This window comes from Haliotis asinina, chromosome 1 (assembly GCF_037392515.1).
Source record: "Haliotis asinina isolate JCU_RB_2024 chromosome 1, JCU_Hal_asi_v2, whole genome shotgun sequence".
Taxonomy (NCBI): Eukaryota; Metazoa; Mollusca; class Gastropoda; order Lepetellida; family Haliotidae; genus Haliotis; species Haliotis asinina.
Window position 1 is genome coordinate 89,054,028 of NC_090280.1, and position 15,465 is coordinate 89,069,492.

At 37.7% G+C, this 15,465-nt stretch overlaps 1 protein-coding gene across 7 annotated transcripts in view; it reads right to left on the reverse strand.

The window, feature by feature from the left end:
* The window catches only part of LOC137254680 (TNF receptor-associated factor 4-like), a 101,565-nt gene that overhangs the window by 13,652 nt on the left and 72,448 nt on the right, over window positions 1-15,465 (reverse strand). The window contains exon 1 of one of the 7 annotated variants that reach the window (XM_067792543.1): window positions 3,599-3,670. The exons of the other annotated variants lie outside the window; for them this stretch is intronic. Coding sequence (XP_067648644.1) covers window positions 3,599-3,639 — 41 coding nt within the window. The 5' untranslated portion in view covers window positions 3,640-3,670. Of the gene's footprint in view, window positions 1-3,598; window positions 3,671-15,465 lie in introns of those variants that run through there. 7 annotated transcript variants of the gene reach the window in all.

The following is a 15,465-nucleotide window of genomic DNA, read 5'->3' on the forward strand; positions in this document are numbered from 1 at the left end:
TGTCTGTTAGACTTTTGCTTGATTTGTCAAAAAATAAAGTATTTGAGGTACATACCTCATCAGCATTTCAATTTGTGCTTCACATTAGCACCCAACACGTTAGATATCAGATCATATCTCATAGCATGGAATACCCATCTGATGTCTCAGCTAGGGCGATTATAAAAGAATATACAACCTGGACCCATTGAGTCTATCTAATAACATCAGCATTCCATGTGTTCTGTCAAACACTTTATCAGTATACACAAGATTCACTGTCTGTGTGTAAGGTCTGAAGTCAACACAATCCCTTCCAAGGAAGTTAACCCTGGACACAGTCCCATCCACGACTGACCAGAACAGCATCGGATGCTGTGTTCCATGTGACACAGAATGTTTTTTCTCTGAAGGTGGTAGCTGTTGTCATGACCAAACCCTCCCCTTGGGAAAACAATGTATTACCTACTATGAAAGCTATGCCAGTAATATCAAAACTTTTTACAAAGTAGGCACACATTTTCCCCATTGTGAAGGGAGGTATTTTTAACTTGGTTCACTTGAAACATAACTGCCATAGCAGGGACCTATACTGACGTTGGCGAATGGTCCCTGGCAATAGTTTGACCACTGGAAGAAATACTTCTTTTTGCAGGATTCAGGGATATGATGGTTGCTATGTTATGTGGCATCATGGCTATGATGGCAATTCAACCTAAATTACTGTCTACTACACAACAGTGCTATATACTATATATATATATATACAGTGCTATAAACAAAAGACACACGTTTCAAAAAATGAAATTTCATAAGTAAACATTCATACTTTTATTTCCTATCAAAAAAGTGACAAAAAAAAAAGTCGCATTTCTTTAGCTGTTCAGTGCAGTTCCACAACTTAATGTGTACTGCCGAGGAAATCAAGACTTGCCTCATTTAGGGCCATTATATTGCAGAAAGGGATAATAAGGTAGTTCAGGGCCTGGGAGACAAACTACATTTACTGAGCAGTAACAGTCATGCCAACTGCCTGGAATCTGATACAATAATCCCTTCATCTGGATCAATACCAGCATCATGAACACAGATAACGGTATGCTGAATTCCACAGTTAATGTGTCCTAGTCTCAGCTATCGAGACACACACAATTGCAACCAATTCAGTAAGCCATGTTTGACTGTTGGAGTCATTTCCTCCACTGCAGAGTCTGTCCGACCTGGTGGTCTTGGTATGTTGTGCAGACAGTAATTTCTTCTACTTGTAGGTGAGTTGCCGAGCAGGTCCAGCAGCCAGGTAACAGGGACAGGCAGATTGGGTATTGTGTCACAGACAGGTGCTTGAGACAGTTGGTACAATGTACAGGAAGCTGGGGCCGACATGGCTCTCAATACCTGTCAGGCTGCACTGGGAATATGTCAATAGGTGATGGATATTTGGCCCTTGTAAAGAAACCACTGAAATCCATAATGCCTCACAGTTCAGAAGAGAAAAAACCCAAAATGACAGTCTTTTTCTAGCACTACTGACTTTTTAAATCAGCTTGACAGAAAAATTAATCCAAGGATTGTTTTGCAACTTAAACATACATTTTTCAAATGCTAAATCATCATTAGTCTCATTACTAAAGGCCCAAACCAAATTAAGATTTTACTTATTTTATCAGCTTGATCAGCCAAATTTCAAAATGGTTAAAATATCCTAACAATGTATTTCCTTCTTAGTGTTTTCAACCTAATGATCATATTGTTCGCTATCAATACAACTGACACATGAATAAAGGTTTTTATTAAGTAGTTGCCACATAACTGGTAAGAAGATACTTGCCATATAATAGAAAATAAGACTGATATTACATAACTGAATGAGCGAGTTGGTTGGGTAAGTGAGTGAGTGAGTGAGTGAGTGAGTGAGTGAGCTGTTTATCACTCTTCACATCCTTATACTATAAGACTGGCAAGTTTGCAAAAACAGAATAATGAAATTACAGAATCAGAAAACAGCAAAGTGGAAGTGTAAAGGGAAGAAAACGTAAAATATATCAAGAGCTTTCAAACCTTCAAGTTTCCTCCCACAGTGCCAGTACTAAATTACTCCTTCAATGTACTTGTCCCCACACTACACTCCATGAGAGCCTTTAAGGGCTGAGAGTCCCTATCTGATGGCACCATTCAATACAGGAAGTCAATAGCAAGTGAATAGACACAGCCCCAGGTCACAACCTTGCTGTACGCCCCTCTCACCTGGGATTAGCCCTGTGTCTGCCACGCTTACCTTTGTAATCTCCACGTGTGTTGAAAGTGCAGCCGTGTACACTGTGAGGTTTGAGACGAGGTGGGAGACGGCAACAGAAGCAACAAAACACAGGAACTGGGTAATGACCCTGCCTTCAGTGAGCTTTTGTTATTGGAGGATTCGCAAGTATTTGTAAGATGATTTGGGCTGGTGACATCTGACAGTACCATTCATATTTGACAATAATTAGCCTTTAATAAGTGAAGTTGTAATATCCTGTATACTGAAAGCTCCAAATTGTATGGTCTATAAATTGTGAAAAGGATTCCTGTTACTTCTAAACTGATGTACAATGGAGTATACTATACATCAATTTATTACTTCGAACATATGCATGGCTTCTCATGAATAATTTTTTTCTTTAGAGACAATGCACTCACAGTGAATTAAAACAACAATAAAAAACATGTTATATTTTACTATCAGAGATGAGTGAAACTTTAAACAACATTGATCGGTTTCAGGATATCTTGAATCAAATATCAGGATCTGTAAAAAAACAGCTGGATAGGCTAATATGTCAAGTATTTATTTCTCTACTCAATGAAAAACTGTTTAAAAGATTATAGAATGTTTTTCTCTACCAAAGGTTACATATACTTTTTCTCTGTAAAAACACCCACACTGAGTGCACTTGGCCTAACAACCTCTTACCATAATGATTTTCATACTGGAAAACAGATACCCTTACTATGATAATGTTTTTATTCACATCAAAATCTGAACAGATAGCAGTACTCTAAGTATCAAAATAGACCCAATCACAGGATTACAGCTATCAAATGAAGGTCTGGCTTGCAATTTCTGCCTGAAGACATCATCAGCTGGTACTGAGGAAGGGCCTCATGGGTTACGTGCACTGTACCGCTGAATATGGTTTAAGTTAGATATTCACAGTCTGGAGACAATTGATCATACAAGCCAAGGGTACAACATCATACTATTATTTAAGAAAAGTGTTATAAGCTAGTTATTTACTTATTAGATGATACAAGCATCATTATACACCACATGATCATTAGCTACCAGTTAGGTGCCCAATGGGTGGTGCTATCATTTAGGTAAGAGCGTTATAAGCCACATATTCACATGCTGAGACAACTGATGATACCCACCTTATATGCTCCTGGGTAGACTAACCATTACTCTCTAAATATATAATTCTGATGGTAACAAATAAACCCCTTTAAATTGAAATGGAGTCACAGTGAGATTGAACATTCAGAGCCTTAGGATTTGCTTTATTTAGGGCTTTAGCATTGTAGGGAGGACTAAGCAGGAACTGTGAGACAGACTAGCTCCTGGGGTATAATGGATACATACCAGATATTTTCTCTGCTTCCTGGTGTGTGGATGGACAACATAATGATGACAGTATGATCCAAACTCCAGATCCACCAAAAGGGTGATATAGGAATTATCACACAGGTGGGATACACTGAACCAACTCAACGACTGATTAACACTTATTTTCATATGACAGGAAATATCATAATCCTGACCATGTGACTTATTTTACAGCTGGGTATCAGTTCAGGTCCTGTCACCTGAGCTCCCTCACTGACTGAGTCCCACTGAGTAAGTGATGGTGGATGGTCTCTGCAACAGATGTTACGCTTCATGTGATATGGATACTGCTTCATTCTGATTGGTTGACAGCATTTCCACCTGTCAGTTTTATACCCCTGTGTTCTTTAAACAAACACAAACCCAAAACATTCCTCATCTGAAAGATTGGAATGCTCTGAACTTGAAGCAGGCAGCAAGTCTGGGTAACCCCTCAACATCTGCCACATGCTCACACAGGGGATAATATGTCCCTTATTCCAGCCCTTCCCCCCACTGACAACCCCCTCCCATCTGACAAACCCCCACCTCTCATCTTTGACCCATGGCAAATGGAGAGTTTCACGCATGATCAGCAAGACCACAACCCCAGTGCTGTCCCAAGGGATATAAAAGATTTATGTTTGAAGTTTTTCCCTCTTAGCCAAACAAGAGCCCCTTGAGTCAAGAGACAAAGGTGGCAAGTTATTGTTACCAGACAGCAGGGGCACACTCCCCGCCACGTGCCCACCACTCTCACACACTTTAATATCTCAAGGGCTAATGTGGGGAAAACTGAACATATTAATAAGCTTCACCAAAACAATGGAACACTTAGCACCGCACAAGCTTTTCTACAGTTAGAACAAGCAGGTAATGTATTGGTGCCCCTAGAATAGCAAGATTACCATCTTATTAAAACTTTCATCTGAAATATTCATGTTACTTGAAATTATCATGAAATTTTCAGAAAGATTTGAAAATTCATTTTACACTCAAAACTAGGGATTCAAATAATAGCAATTTGTCAGACCATTTAGTATAAACAGGTGCTTAATGATTCTAAGCTAAAAGGAAAAATTTTATCCGGTCGGTGTGAATAATTAAAAGCCAGCATACCTGATGTTTAATAGTGCATTAGTAATACAAAAATCTTCACACACATTAAGTTTAAATGTGGGAAATCATGAACTGTCATGGAATATTTATACCAAAATAAGAAATTCACTTTAATTTTAAGGTTCTGTACAGGAAAAGCACTGACATGTATACCTGGTACTTTCACAGAAACAAACATATGGGGAATAACAGTCATTAAACTTTCATGTGGGAATTCTGACACCTGGTGTTTTATGCTTCTATAACTTTATAAAGATTTTTAAAAGCCTTTGTTTTGAGTAAAATATACATGAGTTATAAATTAACATTCAACAAATGAAATACAACCTGTATTTTCACATGTAATCTGGCAGCAGGATGTATTCTGTAGTATGACCTGTTTGCCATAGGCAATATTCCCCAGTCAAGCAATATAACACCTGGATTGCATACATATAACTCTGTATCCAACATCACCTAGCCAATCAGTGGATGGATTATGTTACAGTTGTTCTTATCAAAATGGTTTATAGTCACACTTCCTAAACCAGCTGTTGTCCAGTGTTTTGCACTTACCATACCAGTTAACATTAATTTTGTATGTTATTTACTAAGATCTGACACAGTACATACAAACTGCATTTAAGATATCTGGAAAATTATGGACTTTTGTATCATGCATTTGGGTAATCAATACTGCAAAAACTAATGTTTCATATGAACAAACTGAAGACTTAAGACAAAGTATCAACTTTTTCACAGACATTTCAAGGCTTTTCCTTGCCTCTTCATCACGTATACAATACAGAGGTTGAAATCCATAATATTTTGTCTTACACTTGAATACCAACTTCTATATACCCCTCAAGAACCTAAACTGGAGACATGTGAAGATACAGGTTAGAATTGATCTTCATCAACCAGTGCTAATTGTAAGAAGAAAATAACAAAGATCAGATGCTCAGGCTTACTGACTCAGGAGAAACATTTCACTGTATCCCAGTTTTGTAAAACGATGCTCATAATATCAATCACTTGATTGTTTTGTCATGTCCAGTCATGATTATTTTCTCAGTATTGATGAGGAAGGAACTAAAGTGAAACTAACTCCTAAGCCAAAACAATTGATTTTAATTGTAATTGGGTGCAAAATCATTATTTCCCCAATAAGCTGAGTCAAGTGCCATGTTAATGGTATTGACGGTCATTCCATCAGTAAACTGATACACACTGAATACTAAGAGTCCTCACGGAACTCAAGTCGACAACGTCTCTCGATCAATTACTACATTTCTCTTCAGAATAATGACATACTATCAGAAATAAAAACCAAATCACATCCTCATAATACACAAATTAATATCCCTCAATTCAATCAGAAAAATCACCCTCTCTCATTAAATTAATTTTCACATGTAAAAAATTAAAATGTTCTATATTGATGTGAAGCAATGACACTGTAGGGTAAACATTATCTTGAGATAATGTTGCAATTTGGTTCAAACATCCAGCTGATGTTAAGTCTAAAAAATTCAATTACTCCATTCCTTGCACTCCACATTCCAGAGTGTCTGTTTCATCTTTACAAAATTATGAAATTAGTCCTGCAGATGGTGAATTCAAATTATAAATCAGGGCGGAACCAGCATTTGAATGATTAATTGGTTTATGTTGCGGTATTCTCCCCATTATGCTCCACCTGTATGTAAACGAGGCAGCAGGTAAGGCGGCCAGGTAAGGCCATCTGCCCCATATTTTATGTTCCCGCTACATCTGCTTGTTCACTGCCGTCAAACAAGCAGGCCACAACACACCTCCATCAATTTCCAGCGTTAAAACATCTTTACCATCACCCTCCACACGTTCAAACGGGATTTGATCTGAATACTCTTTGTTGTCATTGCAAAAGAGCTTGATGGGAGACAAGATGGGTATCGTATTAGGTGTTTACAATTTCAAAGGTACAAACAGTGGGAGAGGGTTCAGGTAATGACGACATGGTCCAATGAAATCAAAAGGGCTGTATTTACATCTATGAGATGCAGTTAGTAGATTCTGATCATCCTGCTGTCATGGTAATGAGGTTTTGATGATATCACAATAGCGTTGTTGAGCTACTTCAGCTGACCAGACGACCTGGGCTATCTCTAGAGAGATGATTGAACCCTCTTTGGTCACTTTCGAACCCAATGCTTGTTTACACTCTGTCCCTCCATTTAGTAGGTCTTCCACAACAAAGCAATGCAAGCTGCAGGGCTAGGTAGAGTTTCCTCACACAAACCACCCTTTTGTTATTTTTCCACACTCTGAGGGAGGACACGTGCCACCCTTGTTATTGCTCATGGCGACTTTTTAACAGCCAAAAGGTCAGTTTTTAATGAGGGTCAAGAAATACGATAACCCTACAGCTGTATGGAACAAAAGCACCCCGTACCTAACACTTTCCAACTGAGAGCTCATTTGTGACCAGTCGTAAAACGTCCCCTAAACAATTGACTTCTAATTTATTTGCAAACATTATTATTTCACATGTCCATTTCAATAAATAACACATGGAGCTAAAATATGAAATCAGTGACCAATGTAATTTTAATTAATTCTTCCTGCCATCAGTCATAAACTAAATGAAAATTGAACACAAAGTGATTTATGGATGAAAACAATTAGATAGAGATACATTAATGTTCACAAATTTTGAAAGATCTCACACCAAAAACTGTTACAGTCCAGATGAACAAATTAAAAATAATAATAAACAGTCATATAAAAGAAAAAAATAATTACAGATAAACCAAAAACTCTCTACAGTCAAAATTAACAAGAAAACTATAATAACAAAAATAAGAAGAAGAATCAACATGACATTAAATGTCTTTCAAGTATACAATGGTATCAGACCAAAATATTTATTACATTCCACATTAACATTAAAAATAATATTATAAAAATCACCAACATTGTTAGTCTGAGGTTTTCTAAGAGATTTAGTCACTCTTCCAAGTTGAAATGCTTTGTGAAACACGAAAGACAGCCATGTTTTAGAAAGTAAGTATTAGGACTGATTTCCTCTGCTTATCTACAACTGCTGTAGGACAATGCAGGGGATACATTTATAACCATCAATATCGTACCATTGTTTGTAATGAATCTTTTTAGCTGGCACACCCATAATCCACAATGCCGATTGATTTTCTGTCAGCGTGAAACTTCTATCTGGGACAAAAGTTGACATTGCAACATGATCTAGTTATTTACGACTGTAACAGGACAAACTGTTACCATGGCAACTCACCAACACTGTTCAATATGCACACTGATAATCCAACTGCTGTCTCAGGACATGAACGACCTTGTATGGCACACTGGCTCATGAACTAATGAAACAATGAGAAGCTGACAAAAGTACACATTTTCAGAGGGCTATAATGCTCTCACCTTTGAATTGTACTCTGCTAAATACATTGTATACATGTAAAATACATATTTAATGCATTTGACAAGTATAAATAAAGATCACTATAAGTGCTTACGAGTTCGAGATCAAAGTGCTGATATCAATGCAGTCAATAATAATTACGCTCGCTTCTTCAAGTGCTTTTTTAATTCTACAGTGTATTGGTTGATAACGGAAAGACTTGTCCATTTTTCAACATTCAGCTGAAATCAATATCACTACCTGCAGATTTTCACATGACTGGGAATCCTACAGTAAACTGCTTCTATTTAGAAGCTATGTGTTTCTTGATGCAAATGATTTGTGCCTGGGTTAGTGCTATAGTAGAGAACCTGTTGCAGTATGAATTCAACAGATAAGACATAGGAGTATAATAAAAGGCTTTATAAAGTATAACAAATGAAATTATTCTAAACCTGAGGATGCATTCCCTGACAAAATGGTGAAGTATAGAGTTACAATAGGTCACAGTGTTACAAATGCTTTGTTGATTGGAACCCAATGTTGTAAAAACATATTATACTTGTAGCCAGATCATGCAAAGTAGATGTACATATTTAGTCATAACCAGCTTTTTGAAACTTAAGTGTTCAATTTAAAAGATCCAATTATCCCCTTTTATTTGTTTCACTTGATAACATTTTACCCAGTAAAACCTCAGCAAGCACCAAACAACACTGACCAATACATCCTCAGAAAACTCAGTCTCAGAAAAGTTCACAACAAAAGTATTTCAGATTGCTGATCACACAACTTAGTTGTATTCCGACAATGGCTGTTGAAGTGTGTTTGGGTTGGATAAGCAGCATGAGTGTCCCATTACAAAGGTTATTGGGCTGCTTGAACAGACAGGACTTGGATAACCGGGAGCCAAGCCACCACCAGCCATCTGCCTACTGTTGCTACAAAGGAATAACAGCTGTCATGGGGACTGTCAATGATGAATTATAGTTGGGTAATATCTTAAAGATTGCTTTTACTGAACAGTGGACAAGTCGATGTGTGACTTTTACAGTTGTTTTAGTTGATGATGATATCATATGGTTCATGGATGGGATATCCCAAATCCATGCAATCAGATACTTGGGATACATACTGGATCCATGCATGCTACACCCACAATCCAAGCATGGTACACTCAATATCAAGTGGTACACCCTGGACCTATTCATAGTGCACAAGGGATGTGTGCATCCCATCCAAGATGTAAGCATGGTACACTCAGGATCCAATGGTACACCATGGATCCATGCATTGTCCATCCATGATCCATGCATCATCAAATCAGGATCCATACATGGGACACCCAGGAACAAAGCACCTGCATGATTCCATTCATGCAACTCAATATATACATGTATGTCATGTCAGGACACCCACGTGGCACACCATACCTGTGTTACAAGAACACCTGCATAACAACCAACAATGATAACTGGTAGGTTACATCTCAAAGATTGACATCATACCAAGAAACTCATCGTCATATAACACATGTGTTAGGAGTTTAATATCATGGTGATAGTGGCTCTGTTTATAAGTTGGATACTAGCCCTGTGACATGGCTTGCTGTGAGTCAATGTGCCAGTCTGTTTCACGCACCCTGAACCACATTTTTCCCCTGTGCTATCCATCCATTTCTGAAATGCCAAAGTGAGTGAGTGAGTTTAGTTTTAAGCCACTTTCAGCAATATTCCAGCAGTCTGTCAACAATCAAGTCTGGATCAATCCAGGGATCAACAGCATGAGCACTGATCTGTGCAACTGGGAACCAAAGACGTGTCAACAAAGTCAGCAAGGCTGGCCACCCGATCATATTAGTTGCCTCTTTCAACAAACATACTTGCCTTTTGTGGCAATCATGGGTTGCAGAAGACGCATTCTACCATGAATCTTCATGGGTTGAAACGCTAAGTATATTAAAGAAGCAGGTGTAGATTTCCTCAAGTTCTGATTGTCTCTTCCTAATGATTTTCCTTTTCAACCAAAATGACATTATTCATACACTAAGTGTTAGTCTATGTGGTTAATTGCACAGTGGTTTGTCTGGTCTAGAATATTGCTGACTAGGCGTTAAACAACAAACAATTGAAAAAGCACAAAACAAGCTGGGTAAAATCAACAAACATTTCTTAACCATTCATTACCATGTACTTCTTACATCCACATATCAAATGTTTCTTTACTAAACCAACAGTACAAAACAAACAACCAGATGCTTAACGATACCTTAATTACCGGGAGAACCCCCGAAAATACACAACTGCATTTTTACATCTTTTTTCAATAGTTTTCCCTGAAGAACTATGAAGTCATCAAATGAAGCTGTCAGACCTATCACCCTCCAGTAGTCATAGGGCTGAGGTACCTGGAGCTCTCTGTGTGAGGATCCACCAAGCTACAATTTGTCTGGTTTCGCCCCTAGACTAACTGAAGCCATATGCCAGTTGTGTGCTATCATTAACTATTTATATGAACTTTGAGAAGAGAAGCGAAGGTGAAAAACTGTTTGTGTGGCAGTCTTGCACATTTTTTAAAAAGCTCATCATTTAGAAATGCTGTTGTTGACAACTCACTTTTTTAACACTGTGTCATGGAATCTAGAGTTACATACATACACCATGCTTGCTAGTTACACATGTTGGTTGTATTTATAAGTTTTACACATTCAAAGTAATATTGCCATGGCAAATGCTCCAGTCAGTTAGGGACATATCTATTTTTTCATAATCCACAATTTAAATATTTAAATCAATTCCTGGAATCTGCCCAAAACTTGAATGAGCATCTCCAGTATTTAGATTAGTGAGTTTAGTTTTACCCCATACTAAGCACTATTCCTGCTATATAGCAGAGGTCTGTATATAATTGAGTCGGGACCAGACAATCCAGTGATCAACAACTTGAGCGTCGGGAACCTGTAGTTGGGAACTAATGACAAGTGGCAACCAAGTCACTGAACCTGACTACCCGATCTCGTTAGTCACAATATTTATGAAAAGTAAGACATATTCTCTGTCGTAAACACATTATCATTTATTTCATTGATATATGCAATAATGTTACTGAAATATATTCAATACTGCATGATACAATCATCTTTCCATGCATATGATGCATAATGTGAATCTATTATATATCTAGTTTACAGAGACTTTGTATCTGGCTATGAGAGTTGAGTACAATAACATTAATTCTATATTTTCAAAAGTAAAGATTTACAGGCAAAATCTTAGGCATCATAAACATGAATAGCAGCCTTACCCTTAGTTACTGTATTAAAGTGTTGAACTCAGAATCCTCAACAACATCTACCCAAAAATACACCTGGAAACAAGTTAAGCACCCCTAAATATTTTGACCACTAACAGATCTATATTCAAACTGGAATTGTGTATCATGATTTGACAATAGTGTTCATTTAAGAAATTATTTCAAGTGTATTTGATGGAAAGTGTCTCCCTAACCCACTCTTTGAAGCATGTCCAACAGAAAAAAAACCCAAATGAAGATATACTGACGTAAATTAACCATCGACATGAATTGGAGGTAAACCATACAGTATTACAACCAGCATTCAATGTTGAAACGGGAATCCCCCTCTACATGTAGCCAACGTTTACCCTTCTGTTCAAACTGCCAGGAACATATGAAGGTGTTTTACCTGGAGTCCCTCTCCATGTACTGCCTCAAGCAAAAGGGACCCAGGAGTGAACCCTGTCTACCTCCTCCACGTGTGTAAACACAGACACATGGACATACTAACCATGCTTTTAGGGTCAAGAGCAGCTTCCCCCTACATCAAATACCCCTCTTTGTGAAACACTAGTGAAAACATTGTCTACAACCCAAACCAGACACTGTCCTTTAAGCGGAATAGCTGGTAACTGAAGTACGCAAGTAGAATGGGAAATTTTGACCGATTTATAGAATGTACATGTTCTTTTGTAAACTATGAATTAGTAAATATTAACATATACATGTATGCATAACACAGGGAGAACGTGAGAGACTTTACTGTTCTATACATAGACATGTAGATACATCTATACTAATTATATGATTTCAAGGTGTTCATATGAAAACAAACACAGTTGCTAGATGACATACTTTAACAAATCTCACAACTAAAACTATTATAAATTCTGTCTCCAAGCACTGCTGTTTTATGTTCCTTCTGTAACTATAAATAGAATTTATTACACGTTTCTATGGCTTCTTGTAAAGTTCACTTAGCTAACAACTGTGGTCAACAAGTGATGGTTTGTCTACCTGTGGGGGTAGTTGATGTCCAACAATAGCCTGCATGCACCAACACCTGTGGCATTAATAATCACCTTTGTCATTAACATATATTCACATTGTATATAGCTGGAATGATAGTATCTCTAACCTCATGGAAATATTGAAATACCAGTAATATACAGTCCTTATCTGTGGGACAGAATAGATGGAGACATTGTAGTATCGATAAAATGGAATATCTACTCTGAAATACACCAGTTTTACAATGTGCATTATTAATGATATTACAACCTTGAGGCTATATCTGTATATCACATAATATTTATGGTATCACCATCTCAGGTAAAAGGAAGTGTATGCACCAGGGGTTCGTCCATCTAACAACTAGGGTGTGACATAAGTAGTGTGAAATATAAAGATGAAGATGTGTTTGTTGTTTGAAGCCGATATTCCAGCCACAGCTGTTGTCTGTACACAATCAAGCAACAATCCAGTGACTGATGTCATGATCAGTGTAAATGAACAATCTATGTACACTATAACTGAGATACAACGTGACACATCAACCATGTCTAGAGTCTGACTAGAATTGCACTAGTTTCTAAGGTAACGATTAATGATTTATATGTTAATTTCTACAAATTATATACAGAAAGATTGCATTGTTTCTTTAACAGACTGGTTCGCTTTCATCCTTAAAAGAAAAAATTACAATACTCCATAGGCTTAGCATTCAGTACAGTGTTGGAGTAAGGCGAGAGTCTGACCACTTGATCATTGTCTCTTGATCATAACAAGCATGGGTTAGGGGGACCTGCTATAACCCAGAATTCTTCACTTCCCCAGCCTAGCATTTAGGAATTGTCCTCCTTTTCACTGAGCCAGTATATTAGGGTGTTCAGACTAACAGAATCAGTCTAGATGGGATTGTCTGTTTGTTTGACTATAACCCCCTTTAAATATAGTTGTACACTGTCGTAAACCGTAATATGGTAGCATAATGTTATGACTACACAATGCCATTTAGCAAGTGGCCAAATGTAAATGAGGGTGCAGGTTCAAATCCCGAATGGGACTCAACCAAAATCATACTTGAATTTGTACCTTACTAAGAAGGTGTAATCCCAAATATGACATATGTTACATGTTATAGTATACAGTTGTAACCCCCTTTAAATACAGTAGTATATTAGTGTGTCACAAGCCTGATGTTCAGACCAGTTCACACTGTGATGTCACAGGCCTGGCTTTCATTACTGAAATGTACATGTGCATCCATCTTTTTTAAGAGATGTGCGGCAGGGCAGGTCTCCCATCATCTGTTTACTGCAGGAGTCTGGCCTCGCCATGTGGGCCTCTGTGGAGATAAGCACCAGGGTCCAGACCCTCTCCATTAAACATGGTAATGTTCTGTGTCGTTATATTACATGTTTACGGTCTGACTGATGCATGAGTTCTCTTAATTGGTGTCACCCATCGGCATAAAAAGGTGGGGTAGCTAGTAAGAAAACATGGGTATCATATCAATGTAATGTTTGTTACTTGTTAAATGCTACACTTAGTAAAATGCCACCTATATGACAGAAGTTTGTAAATACTGTAAATCATTAAATTTTTGCGAGCATAATATTTATGCGAAAATTGCGAATGACTTGAGCTCACAAAAATATCATGACACAGTTTGCTGGTAGAATGCAATGAATAATCAGCAAACAACCTGTCCTATCTTTGCTTTATTATTCACCAGTAAATAAACTTAACAATAGATCTAGACAATGCATATATATCTGAAGCAATGACAACAACGTGATGAATGACTAATTACTAGCATTACTCGCACTCAAGTGTCACATGTCAAACAATGGATACCTGAACAAAAGTTACTCAGTCAGTATGTCCCATAGTCCAGACAGGCGCCAACCACACAACACACATTTCTTAGAGACTGTTTGAAAGGTCGAGACCATCCAGCAGGCGTGGATAGGTTTCATGACACTTATCTGGAGATCAACAGCTTCGCGGACACTGACTAAACTGGTCCTTCATCAGTGCCAATTTATTAGAGTCATTCCATTTTACTTAATCCCATTGAACTGTTTAAAGCTTATCTGGCCTAAGCAGCAAGTGTTGTTTTTAGGAAACATCACTGATTGCATACATGCGGAAGTACTCCACTGAATGGTGTTCAAGATTAGTGGCAAACTTTAATATGTGATTAGATTTACTTCAGACAAGACAAGCATGGTTTGCTGAAGACAGACTCCAGCTCGTACGACTTCACAATGAAAGAGGGTTTAATCAGTCAGTCCAAGTTTGGCATAATGGCAATCGCAATGAAACTGAGAAACACTACTGAAGAGTTGGAAATCACCTGTCAAATTATGGTTGAACATCCCAAGAGTGCTTTAACAGTAAGAGTGATATAAACATGCCTGTCAATGGTTCAATATAACCTGGATCTCACGAAGCAACCTTTACTAAGGTTAACTTTGACTCCCATTCTTTATCATTGCACTAAGGATGCCTTAGTGACTTACAATCACCATAAGGTTGCCTTAGTGACTTACAATCACCATAGTGCCTTGTGAAACAAGGTCCAGTGTTCTGTTGTCCAAAGTGATCTCAGTGCCAAGCTGATCGAAACTCCCAAACCTCAACACAGACTTAAGGTAGTGTTACTGCTAAGGTTGTAACACCACCATCAGTCTATCAGAGTACTGCAACATGTATAACATGCAACTTTTTCCACCTTCACTTTCAAACAAAACTATGATGCAACTTAGAACAACATATAAGTGACATACACACATCCCCAAATGAGTAAAATCGGAGATGCTCATTTTTGTCCCTTAACATACCAGGTGATGGAAGCCAAAATCTCTGCAAACTATTAGTACAATTCATAGTGCAAAAGAGCTTAAAGAACACCTGATTATTGTGACTAGCTGATCTCAGTTTTGTTTGAGTAGAAATACATTCAGTATATTGTTGTTTCATGACATGTCAAGGCAGTGGAGTAACCAAGTGGTTAAAGCATTCGCTCAACATGTCAAAGACATGGGTTTGA